The sequence below is a fragment of the Talpa occidentalis genome, unplaced genomic scaffold (assembly GCF_014898055.3).
Source record: "Talpa occidentalis isolate TD23 unplaced genomic scaffold, MPIMG_talOcc4v2.1 talOcc4.17, whole genome shotgun sequence".
NCBI lineage: Eukaryota > Metazoa > Chordata > Mammalia > Eulipotyphla > Talpidae > Talpa > Talpa occidentalis.
In genome coordinates, this window is record NW_023601754.1 from 688,479 (window position 1) to 701,656 (window position 13,178).

Here is a 13,178-nt window from a genome sequence, read left to right on the forward strand (position 1 = left end):
CCATAGTGCACCACAGTGGCAGGGCCTTCTTCCCACTGCAGAGGGGCCGCTCAGAGGCCAGGTCCTTCTACAGCAGCCCAGGCAAGGCTTGAGGCCGCAGGTAAACCGGGATCCCTGTCTCCACAGCCCCCAACGCAGGACTGAATCACAACATTTGCCAGAGACAAGAGTCAGGGTAACGCTGGTGCTTGTGCCAGGACCTCGCCCTCACCTTCCCACCTCCAGGCACCTAGACACCTGCCCAGAACGAGTGCCTGTGTCCAAAGCACAGGCTCGCTGTGGTGACCAACTCCTGCAGGAGCATGCCAGGAGCGGCAAGACCTGGGCTGAGGCCCATGCTGCAGAAGCAGAGGCCCAGGCCCATTGGCAGGAGCACCCACCTGAGCCGCAGCGGTGTGGTCAGTCACTGGCGCCAGCTGGACGTACTGGACCTGGATGTCGCTGCCCTGGAGCGGTGACCCGTCCACACCTGTGGCCGCAGGGTCAGAAGAGGCCACGGCAATCAGCTGGGCCCCCTGCAGCACCTGGAAGAGAAGGCAGGGCGTCAGTGGCGCAGCGGCAAGGGGGCTCTGCTCTGGCGAGTGTGGGGCACCGGGACCCCTGCGCTGCACTTCTGAGGCGAGGAGGCGGCTACACACACATTTGTGGGGCGCATGTGGGTGCTACGGGTTGTTTGTCTCATCTGCACGTCACCCCTTAGCTGACACGCAGGCGGCACGTCTGGGCACCCAGGAGCCTGACCTGGAGTGCCAAGGGGCCCCGAGAGCTGACACAGAGGCGCCGCACACTGCCCGGTCCCTGCAGGACCCCTGGGGAGAAGCCCCCCCCCCACACCTCAGAAGGCAGAGTGACAACCCAGTCGGCTCCACCCAGGCAGCCCAGCCTCCGGCCTGAACTCAGAGAGGCCTGCACGCCAACACGGTTCTCAGTGCCGCCGCGCACGCCCTGTGCAGGACACGCACCCTCGGCACGAGCCAGTGGCTTTGACCGCCCCACGGCCTGGTCTGCAGAGTCCTGGGCTAAGGACAGTTTCACGTTTTTGACGGTGAGAAAAAGAACAAATCCAGAGCGATTCATGGTGACAAGAGAGCACGACGGGAAACCCACACCCCCACGCCGTCACCACACCAGAGTTCTGGGGGGTAAAACCAGCACCACAGCCGCAGGCCTGGTCTGCGGGAGTCCGGTGGCTTCGCGGCCGCAGGCCCGTTGCGGAAGAGCAAGGGTTCTGCTCTTTGGCGGCGGATCCGCCCGCGGGAGAGGCTGTCTCACTGGAAGAACGCCACCGGATGCCGGCGGAACCTGGCCATTCCTTCTGCGCCACAGCAGAAGCACCGGACACAGCTGCCCCACAGCCCCCCGCGGCCCTGCCTCACAAGGAAAGTCCTTCCTTTGGGACCTAACGGGCCAACGAGAACTGTGAACCGTTTCCGGAAACTGCTTTGCTGTGACGAGCGAGACCACGGGGAGCTGACGCGAAGCCCCTGGAGAGAGAAACCTGCCGGACTGTGACGCGGGCGAGGGGGCGCCTGATGCGGGGCCACCGCCGGGCTGGGGCCCTGGGCTGGCGAGGACACCCAGGCCACACGGCACTGCCAGGCAAGGCAGGGGAGCGCGCATTTCTGCTCCCACGAGAAACCACGGGTAACTTCTAGACAACTCTGTCCACAGGCCCAGCACACTCGCCCCTCCCTTGCCAGAGGCCTGCAGGGCCTACCCTTAGGCCACTGGGCTGGGTCTCCCTTCGGAGCGTGAAACCCGGCCCACCCGTCACCTCCGGCCTAGCTTCCCGCCTGGCACACGGGCAGGAGACGGTGGCCAGGCCACATCCTGCGGAGCCTGGCCCACACCCATCTAGCCACGGGATGGCCTGGGGAGCAGCCACCCCGCCCTCACCCCAGCCCCACTGCTTCCTGGGAGCGGTCGCTGGGCACCACGCGACTGAGAGGTTCAGGGGGGCTCAGCAGGGGAAGGACGCAGGCGCGGGCTGTGCAGGGCCACTGCACCTCGGGCTAACCAGGGAGACCAAGGGCAGGACAGGTGGGTGGTGGGGGTGGAGGTGAGTCCACCACAGAAACAACCGTTTCCACAGAAATGGGGCTCGAGCTGCAGCTCGGGGCGGTGGGGGGGATGCTGCGGGCTCCCGGCGGAGGGAGTCAGAGGAATGAGGGCTGTGGCACAGCCCTGCGCCCTGCAGCCCCACCAAGGGAGGTGGGCGGCCAAGGGCGCCCGCAGAGGACCGCCCGGGAGAACAAGGCTCATGTGGCATGCAGCCTGCGGGATGGCCTGGGCCACCCCCGACAGGCCTCTCGGTGGCCGGACCACCAGCACCACGTTGTCCCACGTGAGCAGTGGCCGTGCCTGCAAGGGCGCAGGGCCTGGAGGCGCCGTCTCTGCTCCGGACCGCAAGCCATACTGGAGAAATGGTGTGGACACAAGAGGCTTTCAGGGCTGCTGCCACCGCCCGGGGCTGCACCTGAGTGGGCCCGAGGCGCTGCAAGGAGCGGAGCTGAGCACGGCCAATGATGTGGGCGAGGCCTCGAAAGTCTCACTTGACTTCACAAGTACTTTCTCCTCAGAGTGACGAGGGAAACGAAGCCACCGCCTGCCCGGCCTCCTCATGGCCATGGCCTCCTGGCGGCAGGGGGCTTTCTGTCCCTCAGGGGCAGACTCTCCGATGCAGGGGCCTCGGGGAGCTCAGCTCAGGGGCCAAAAACCTCCCAGAAAGGTTCTCGCCTGCCCCGGGAACACTGTTCTGCAGACCCTGACGCCTCTGTCCGTATCAGGAAGCCCCTCGCGGCGGGGGGAGAGGGGCGCTGGGCGCTACAGGCCACTTACAGGCGTCGCTGCCTGGCTCTCAGAGCCCGGTCAACGTGAGGTCCGGGGCGATGTCCGCGGCTGGCCGTGACCCAGGCTCCCTTCCCACCAACACCCGCCTGCAGGACGGGGCCCACCGGGCGGGGCTCCCCTGCGCCTGCGGCCACAGCACCCCACCTGCAGGCTTCCGCTGCCAAACCCCGCCGAGCCGCTCTGCTCTCCGAGGAGCACCGCCCTCAGAACGGGGCGTCTGGCATGGACAGCGGGGATCTCCCTGGGCGAGGACAGGCGCTGCGAGAGCACACGGGGCACGGGGGCCGGGACAGGTGGTGCCTCAGGCCGGGCTGTGTGTTCTCAAGCGACGATTTCACCAGAAGGGAAGTGACAGTGGGCAGCTGCCTACCACGGGTTCCCTGCAGCGACACTGGGCGACAGGAGACGGCCGCGCACACCCCTCCCGCACGCTACCTGTAAGATTCATGCTGAGATTTTTCTCTGGCTGGGCTACGAGCGCCAGCGGGGGACAGACAGTCAAGGCCTGGAGAAGAGCCCGCTGTGGCCCGCGGGCCTGGGGCAGCCGCCCCACACACACAGAATGGCCTGGGCGCCCTGCTGCTCTGCTTGGTGCCGCGTCACTCACACACACGCACACACACGTGCTCAGGGCCGCAGAATGCACATTCTCTCCAGGCGCCGTTGTTTGGTCCATAGACGCTGATGAACTTTCAGTCACGCTCTAGGTGCCACGACAACCATGAAGGCACACAGCAGGTCCACCCACTGTGGGCGCGCACCCCAACGCGACAGCGCCAGCAGCTCCACAGCTCATGATCTAAGCAACGCGAGGAAACGAGGTCTTTAAAGACTTCCCATGCATCTGGACCCTCTCAGCTCCCAGCCAGGAGAGGGAGCAGCCCCCGCCCCCGCCCCCGCCCAGTACCTCAGCAGACACCACATCGCCCAGCAACAGCCTGGCGTGAAGCTGACGGTGCGCTCGCTGGTCCTCGCCTGAGCGCCTCAGCCTGGCCAGGAGGCGGAACTGTGCCAGCACAGCACACCCCACGCCCAGAGCACCTCCCCCCTCGCCCACATGCGGACAGTAGGGCAAGCGCTCTGGCTGATTTCTCCTACATGTTCGCCTCCCACAAACACGCAATAGGCTGGCAAAGGAGGCAGAGAACACAGATCACGCCACCCCTGGGGGTGGGTCTGGTGCCCCAGAAGCCCGATGCGGGCTGGGGCTTCCGGACCCAGGGGAACTGGTGCCAAGCCTGCCTTCTTGCCCAACACAAGGGCCGCAGCATGACGGCATCGCCAGCCTGGCCGCCACATCAGCCCAGGAACATGTCCCGCGGGGTCTCGCAGTGGGCGGGTCACAGACAGGAGCAGGTGCAGGGCGGGGGGGAGGGGTCGGCGCAGGGTTGGTAGACCCGAGCCACTACGAACACCCTGTGAGGACACGCCGGCACTTCCACCCCTCTCCCCAGTAGCCCCCACTGCCTGCAGGCACACATGCCCAGGTGTGCCCTTGGGGCCCCAGGCCTGTGTTTGGCATAGGCTCTGCCTTAGAGGGACTCTGAGTCAAGACACATGGGGCTCAGAGGCCGAGCGACATATGTCCAGCCCCACCGCTGCCTTCCCAACTCCAGCCTCCAGCGCGGACATCCTACGCTGTCTCCCGGGTCCTGCAGCGTGCCCAGCCTGCGCTCCCTAACCCCGGGACAGGCCCTCCTGGAGCCCGAACACCATGCCGTGGCCCAGGCCGCAGGAATGCCCACACGGGAAAGCTCGGTGCCGGAGACTGCTGTGGAGACACGGCACGGGCCAGCCCGCTGGGTGCCCAGGCCACCCGGAGCCCCAGCAACGCCACGTGGAGCAGAACAGTCCCCCCACCCCGCCCGGCAAACAAAGGCCGTCGGTGTAAGCACTGCACACAGGAAGGAGGCGTGTGACACAGCCAACAGCAAGAGGCGACCGGGAGCGGAGGACGCACCCTGGCGTGCAGACTCCCTGGGCATATTACGCCTGCTGCCAAGGCTGCTGGTGCCTGCAGCTCACCACCACTGGACTCAACGCAACAAACACATCTGGCCTCACACATGCGCACGGAACCCCGGCCATCAGGACCTATGCATGCCGAGCCCTGGCTCGTTCACGGCTGGTTCTAAGGCAGTTTCAGAACTAGACTCGGCCCAGTTTCACGGACACGGAAACTTCTCGTTCCGCTGTGTCCACCTAGATTACTAAACGGAGACGTCTACTCACTTGGTTCCACTGGGACTCAAAATGCTCGAAGCAGCCGTCCAGAGGACGTGTCTCAAAAGCAGAGTGACACTCAACGGCATTGTGGCTGCATTTATCCCAGTCGAATCTTGCCTGAAATATCTGGAACGAACCCAAAACATAAGGATTCACAGCCCTGCCAAGGTGACTGAGTGCTCAGCCGGCAGAGGGCCCGATGCCCAGCCCACACGCCCGTCCTCTCCCGCGGACGGCCTGCCTGGAGGGGCCGTCGTCACCCGCAAATTAAGACAACACATCCCACGCCCGTGCCATCTCAACCCCCAGAACACGGTCACCTCTAGCGCAGAGACCCAGGCAGTCCGTCCCAGCACACTGAGGCGAGTCACTGGGCGTCCAGTTTGGATGTTATCGCCGGACGCCAGCCTGCACAGTGCATGGAGGGTGGCGCCGGGGCCACGCCTCCGTCGGGAGGCCATGCCGACCCCGCAGCTGGGCGCAGCCAGCTGGAAGGCGCAAACCGTGACTCGGCACTGACGCTGCATCAGAGCAGATGTCCCTTTTCTTGCCTCCTCTCCTGCACTGCTCAGGGCGCCCCTCCATGCGGTATCGGGACCGCAGTGCTGGTGGGTAACTGCACCGTGGTCTGAACTGAGCCAGCGATTCGTTCCTCCAGCTGACCAGATGCCCCTGGAAAGTCACGCTCAGGTGACCGCGGCCTCGAGCACACCCAAGCTGGCAGCAGCCCAGCAAAGGCATGTCCTGCTGTCTCAGCTGCGTGTCCGCACGTGGACTTCCTGGCGTTTCTACCTAAGATCGATCATTCAAGGTGAACGAGTGTCGTAACAAGCTCACAGCCAACCACTGCAGCCATAGGTGACCCAAGAGCTCCCCTCGCCTTCCTGAGGGCTGGTCCCCTAAGACACAGTGTTGGCTTCTGCCAGCCCCAGGCCCACGGCTCGGTCAGGGGCACGGCCGCAGCATGTGAAAGCATCCTCACAACAGCATTTTGGCACATCACAGGAACTGGGGCGTTGGCCAAGTTAAGCAGACACCCTGTGGACACGACACAGCTGTGAGGCAGCGAGGGTGTGCTGTCACCTGGGCAGAGAGCAGCACTCTGGGATGGGCTGGGATGTGCCATTGCTGTTCCCACCCAGACATCAGAGTAGCACACAGGAGCCGGGACCCCACGGGTGGGCACCTTGCTGGGTCATATCCTGACCCACACCAAAATGCCACAAGGCAGAGGACAGAGACAGCCACACAGATTTCCAGACTCCGTAACCCGGAGACGGGGCTGCATGCAGCTGGGCTTAACTAGCTCCTGAGTGTGGCAGGATAGTCCAAGCCAGGCTGTCAGTCACCCCAGGCCCCGGATGCCCCCTGGCCCACCTTCCTAAGGGGAGTCCTGGCAGATGCAGGTCTGAGTCCCAAGCGAAGCTTCCCAAGCTGCCTAGCAGCAAGGGCCGCTGGCATATAGGTGACAGCGTTCACGGGCTATGCTTTGTGAAGATGGTTTGTGGCAGCCTCCATTTTTCAGTCTCAAATACAAATTTTTAAAAGTTAAAAGGGGGGGCTTCCCTGGTCACCTAGGGGTTAAGTCTCAGCACTGTCACCTCTGTGGCCTGAGTTCAATCCCTGGTTAGGGAGCTGACCCACATGGCGCAGCAGACCTCTCCTGTCTCCCCGCTGCTCCCCTCAGCAGTGTATCTCAGTAGATTCACCTGTTCTGCGCCCCACTCTGTGTCTAGGGGATCCTCTCATGCCCCGTACCTCTGGACTATACCCCAGATCTTCTGCACAAAAACAAATAAAATAAAATAAAAATCTTCCAATAAAGGAATAATTCTTAAAAAAAAAAAATGAAACACTGAAAAGGGGTTCAGAGATCCCCTTGATCCGATGCCCTGCTTTCCCAAGGCAAAAGCCGCCTTGGAGGCAGCACCACACACGGCTCGTGGGCCTCCGCCCCGGGCCCAAGCAGGGTGCCGGTGTACGATGTTAGTGACCCCCCTCTGCCCACGCCAAGCCAGCGTCTCCACGCCGCCCCGGAGCATAGCAGGGTCTGGAAGAGCCGGCCCCCAGCACCGAGACCCCTGGAAGGTGAATGAGAAGGCCGCGTGCCCAGGCCTCAGGTTTACAGGCTACACAGCAGGTTCAGCAAAGGAGAAGTGCGTGTTACAGGGCACGGGCACAGTCCAGGGGAAGTCAAGGGCCGCTCCCAGCCACGTTTTCACGTCATTCTTCATTAGCACACACACTTGGGCCAAGTTCCCTGCCTGTATTATCCTTTTAAAAACGGACTTGCCAGGGTGAAAACACTCATACCCTCTCCCAGCATTTTCCATGTATGAGGGCCAGGGAGCCAGTGGCCAGAGCGGTTACCTTACTGGACAGCAGCCCGGCCTTCCCGCTAAGCCTCCAGGGCCTTTGCTGGCTGCACGGGGCCAGACCCCACGGCCCGGTTCCAGGAAAGGAACAAGACTCCCTGAAATGCACAGAAACGCAGCCTGGACCAGATTTTGTCCACTGAACAATATTTGGTAAGAAACGTGGCCGGAGTTTCCTAGTTAAAGCTCACGCTGCACCCCCACCCTCCAGGCGCCCCACCTCCCACCTCCGCGCTGAGCTGTGTGCAGTGCGCTTCCCGGTGACACGCGCCCAGTGCCCTGGCACCCAAGCCCCCACCGTTACCAGCTCCCTAAGATTACCAGCACACGCTGACAGCACGCCTGGAATTTCTTCAAAAAGTAATCAATTTACTTTACAAAATTTAAATTTCAAACCTGAACTGCTTCAACCTCGACTGGCTCACGTGATCTGCTTTTGTTAAAAGGTTCGTTTGAGACAATAATTTTGACAAGGAAAATGCTACCTCTTAATCAATGCTGCAAGCGCAGCGCTTGTACGTGCTCTCCCAACGTCACAGTAAAACTAAAGGGTCGCCCCCTCCCCCCATCTCCATGAGCAGTTTCTGAGGCTGCTCAGCCAGCTCAGACATCACCTCTGGGCGCAGGGGGAACCCACCCTCTTCACACACCGCCCATCACTGCCATTAAAGGCAGTGCACCTCCCAGCACCCAAGACCCTGCTGTTACCAGCTCCCCAAGGACCGGCCCCCGTGGTCAGGCAACGCGCCACCCTCCTCCCAGAGCACGGCTGTGTGGACCACGGGCACCAAGCAGACGCCTCCAGGACAGAGTTTCTATCTCCCCAAACCCCCACAAGGGCTCCACGCCAGCACCGGAGGCTGAGGTGTGGACTCCCCCCCGGGCCCCAGAACCTGCAGCACGGCAGGCCCAGCGCTCAGGGAGCCGGTGTGACGCTCAAGCCACACACAGGCCTCAGGCCCCAACCCGGGCGCAGGGCCGGACAGGCGTGCGAAGGAGGAGGTCCTCACTCATCACTCGTCTTCGGCTCGAATATGGTTTTTAAAAGTCTCGCTAATGCGACCATGGAGCTCTGCACCAGCCGCTCGTCTTCCCCGTCACCTCACTCATCAGACAAGACATTTAATGTTTACACACGTCACGCCGTAAAACCACAACCGCCTAGACCCGCAGGCTCTTAAGGAAGACGCGGGCACAGCGGTCTGGCCCACGTGTCAGGCTGCGGGCTGGACATCACGGGCTGTGTCCTGACACGTATCCGCGAGTGAGGGAAAGAGAACGGGAGCAGACAACTGACTGGCGAGTGGCAGCCAGGCTGCTGTGCTGTGAGCCCGCTCCTGTGTGCACGGGGGTGCGTGTGCGCGTGCCTGTGTGGAGGATGGGGCTCTGGCACCACCACTGTCATGGACACAAGTGTCCAGCTCCCCCCGTTTCACAGGCTGCTCTCTGCTCTACGATGGGTAGGGCCCTCTCCACACCCCCAACCGGCCACTAAGGCCCTGTCACCGCAGGATGACGAGAAAACAGACGTGGATTTTTTCAATTTTGCACTTCCTTGGCCTTTGACGCATTTCCAGGGTGGTTATGTTGTTCGTACACACGTACTATTCCAAGACTCTGACTAAAATCCTGTTACGTTTAACATGAAACATCTGAAGGAAGACACATCCCTTTAAGAAATGCTCTAAGGTGTGCGACACCATCCCTGGAGCCGAGGATGCGAGAGAAAACCCGCAGTGTAACTGTCCTTCCACACACACTCTCCAGGTGTCGCCCGTGTCTGTCCTGGCAACAAGGGCTTCAAGGGTGATTAAGCACTTGGTTCTGAGAACAGCGTCATTATGATAAATGAGCTCTGTGTTTACGCTTCATAAATAATCATTCATGTGTTATCGATGCCTCTTGGATAGAGACCCTTCAAAATGACATGCCAGCGTAAACCCTCAAATTCGCCAGGCATTTCCCTCCATCCTGAAGAGCACGCCAGCCCTGGAGCCCCCTTTTCTGCAGCGAGGATGTCACTCTGGGACCCACCAGCATGCTCAGGAGCGGTGCTGGTTACTTTCTGGGCCACAGATCGGAGGGCAATGGCTGGAGCTAAACAGTGATGCACACCCCTTAGCGCTGAGGCGGAAACCCCCTGGATCTATCGGCACCTACATGGGCACCAGCAACGCTAATGGGAACTTATGGAAAACTGGGAGATGGGGGGGACTGCATGTGTGAGCCAAGGAGCCACGTGAACCCTGCAGTGATGCTACCCACACCTCCACCTCCCCCGGGGAGGCTGGTAACAACATGCCCCCCTCTCACTCCCTGCCTCCCCCCAGGGCAGCGGCAGATCTGGCCAGCAGAAGGTCCCGGCAGGGCGCAGGGAGCGAGGGCAGGTGAGTGCTTACCTGCCCGTCCTGTCCAACATGGTGTATCTGTAGATTACCCTGCAAAATGGACGAAGAAAGGCGCGATCAAGGACCAAAACCACTTCAAGGCAGATTCAGACAGAGGCAGGAGCGTTCCTGAGCTGTTTCTTAATAGCCAGCCAGACCGGTCACACCAATTCTACGAAAATTCAACCCCTCGAGCAATAAAACTCCTGAACAGAACCTTCAAGCAGAATTTATGCGCCTTTTTTTTGTTAATGTAGATAAATCAAAGACCCACCATGACGGCCGCCACCTCCAACCCCAAGTGAGAATGCCCACGTCGTCTGGGGACCCCCAGCTGTGCACGACATTCACAGGAACCAGGTGAGGGAGCCCACCGCAGAGGGGCCCGGGTTGTGGTGGCCACCACTCACCTCGCTGTCCTGCGTGATCTGCACCTGCTCCCCCTGCGGCACCTGGGCGATGTGGAGGTGGCCCTGTGGGATCCGCAGCGAGAGAAGACACCAAGAAGCATCAGAAGAAAATCAAAGCCAGGCAAAACAAGAAACACTTTGCAAAATATTCCTGACTGCCGACTCTGAGTTCAAGGAAAGACACCTGAACCCTGGCAAGTGCCACGTAGCTGTGTAGGAAGTAGCCGCATGAAATCGCCCTAATGTGAAGCGTCTAGTCTCTCACATGCAGAGGACATTTTGCAACATTCTCAAAGCCTCACTAATGCTGAGGGAAGGTGCGTGGAATTGATACACTACAGGGTAAATTTAGTGAAAGGCACACGGGGAGGGAGGGGGACAGACGTTTCCCACAAGTCTAGAATGACAGCTTGTTTCAAAACCACACGGTCAAGTCAGAGGGTCCAGAAAACCCTTGGAAGCAGTAGGAAGAGTTCTGGGCAGGCCAGGAGGTCCGGAAGGACATTGCGTCTGTGTCTATGCTGAGAACAGATCGGGCAATTTTTTCTTTAAATCAAAGAAAACTTATGTGACTAAACAGCGAGAATAAACACTAACAAATGTGGTTCCAAAACAGAAAAAATATCAAAGAACCCAGCTTAAATAGACTACGTTGCAGATACAGGCCGGCAAATGACTCCCATAAACCCCAGCCTGGCTCAGCCAGACGACCGCCCCTCTCAGCCAACATTCTGGCAGTTAACAGGGGATCGTGAGAGAAACCGCGCAGCCTTCCCACTGCTCGCATCTCAACCGTCTTTTTAAACTCCAGGCCGAAGTTGTCCGTCCCGGAATTCTTTCAAAGAACTTCCTTATTACGAGATAAGCGTCGGCCTCTGCGCGGTACCGCAGGCCTCGCTGTCGATCCCCTTCTCCCTGCGGCCGGGCGGGAGCCAGGCGGGCCCGGGGTCCCGGCGGCCCCCCGCGAGCGCGAGGAGGGCCGGTCTCCGCCCGGAGCCCGCCGCGCCCCCCCGCACCCGCGCCCTCCTGCCCGCCGCGCCCGGGGACCCGCCGCCCGCCCGCGCGCGCGCCGGGAGGGCACATACTACTTGGACCTGGCCGTCCTCGCCGATCTGGTGGATCTGGACCTGCTGCGCGTTGGCCAGGGCGTAGTGCAGCGCCTGCGGCGGCGGCTGCGGCATCTCGCCGGCGGGGGACGGCGCGCTCAGCACGGCCTCTGCGGGGACAGCGGCGTCGGCGCGGCCCCGGCCTCCCCCGCGCCCGCCCGCCCCGGGAGCCCCGACGCCGGCCCCCCTTCCCGCCGGCGCCCGCACCTGAGGCGCCGTAGGCCGCCGAGGCGGACGAGGACGGCGTCCGCCGCGAGAAGCTCTTGACCGCCAGGCTCTGGCCGCGCTGCTTCCGCCGCCACGCGGTGCGGCACTTGGAGTCGATGCTCTGCTTGATGCGGTACCAGTCGGACTCGGTGATGCCGAACTTGTAGAAGAGGTGGCCTGCGGGGGCCGGGGCGGTGAGCGCCCCCCGCGGCCAACCCCCACGGCCGCGCCCACCCGCCCCCACTGCACCCACCCACCCACCAGGTCAAGGGCCTAATTCAGGAGCAGCTGATTCCCCGAATTGGCCCCGCTCTCCCTCCTGCTCCCACCTCTGCAGGCCGTCCCCCCACTTCCCATAGGGCCCCAGGATCACCCCACCACCCTGCCCTGAGGGCCACCTCAGGCCTGCCGGCAGCTGGTGCCCACAGTGCGGGGAACTGACACACGCAGGTTCACTCTGGTTCTCTCCCCCAGTGGGGGTCTTGGTGTTGCCCCCCTGGGAGCCAGGAGCCCGGACACCCAGCCCGGCGCACACCAGGTGTCTCCAGAGACGGTGACCCCAGCATCTTGCACACCTTTCCACCACTGCTCAGCCCAAGGCTGGCCTCAGGGCCGCTCTGTGGTGCCCCGCCTACCTCCAGGGCTGGAATAAGAGCCCCCCCAGCACAGCAGCCTTTTCACACTCCTGAATGGGCACCCCCTGAATGGGCACCCCCACTCAGCTGCTGCCACACAAGGCACCTGACCAGCACCCACATTCGTGAGCCACAGAGGTCCCAGGGACTCCCAGCCCTTGCCTGCACGGCACCCTTGGGAGCGTGTCCAGGACCCTCCCCGTGCTGACAACACAGGCTCGGGAATGTGGGGGCAGGAGACACCCTCCCGGAGGCAACCTTCTCTGGCCAGCTCATGAAACTTCGCTGATGAAGGGAAGATAAATGGAAGAAATTCAAAAATTCAGTAATAAAAAGATTAAGCTGAAAATTTCCTGTTTTGATTACTCAGAGCATTGAAGTTGGACGTGAACTGAGAGATAAACTAATGCCCAATCCCTAAAATCTGCTCCTCTCAAGACAAAGACACTGGAGATAACCCCCAGAGGAAGCCCCGGGTATGGTGGGGGCACAGAGCATCTGCTTCTGGAAAGCCGCGGCGTCCCTGTGCACGTACACTCAGACACCCCGCCCGAACAGTCACCGCACAGGGCCGCGACGTGAAGTGGGCTCGGGAGGGCGGGAGTCAGAGGCCATAAGGCACCGCCTGTGGTGCGGCCACTGTGGGCCTCGGTGAAGGCTGGGGTCCGCGCCCTGTGCACGCCACCCCTCAGCGTTCCTGCTCGCCACCCGCCGCGCCTTCTCCCCGGCGTCCAGCCAGCCCGGTGTCCCCAGAGATGTGCAGCCGCAGCCTGGGAGGGAAGCCCTGCAGCCCTGGGTTTAGGGCTTGAGCCTCCAGACCGGGAGGGCAGAAAGCCTCAGCCCCGCAGCCCAGGACATGCACGCGGCCATGCTTGTGCCCCGCAGAGATGGGAGAGCACCCCCACAGCCTGCGGAGCGTGCACGCAGGACTGGGAGTTGGTGCTGGGAAGCTGGGGCTCCCGCGTGGCTGGGCGGTCTCTGA

General features: G+C 62.0%; 1 protein-coding gene across 1 annotated transcript in view; it reads right to left on the reverse strand.

The window, feature by feature from the left end:
• BANP (BTG3 associated nuclear protein) overlaps nucleotides 1–13,178 on the reverse strand; it is a 38,892-nt gene that overhangs the window by 2,642 nt on the left and 23,072 nt on the right. Inside the window, exons 8-12 of the mRNA XM_037515757.2 lie at nucleotides 11,562–11,738; nucleotides 11,334–11,464; nucleotides 10,249–10,311; nucleotides 9,851–9,889; nucleotides 381–524 (exon numbers count right to left, since the gene is read on the reverse strand). Of these exons, the coding sequence (XP_037371654.1) occupies nucleotides 381–524; nucleotides 9,851–9,889; nucleotides 10,249–10,311; nucleotides 11,334–11,464; nucleotides 11,562–11,738 (554 nt within the window). The remainder of the gene's footprint in view (nucleotides 1–380; nucleotides 525–9,850; nucleotides 9,890–10,248; nucleotides 10,312–11,333; nucleotides 11,465–11,561; nucleotides 11,739–13,178) is intronic.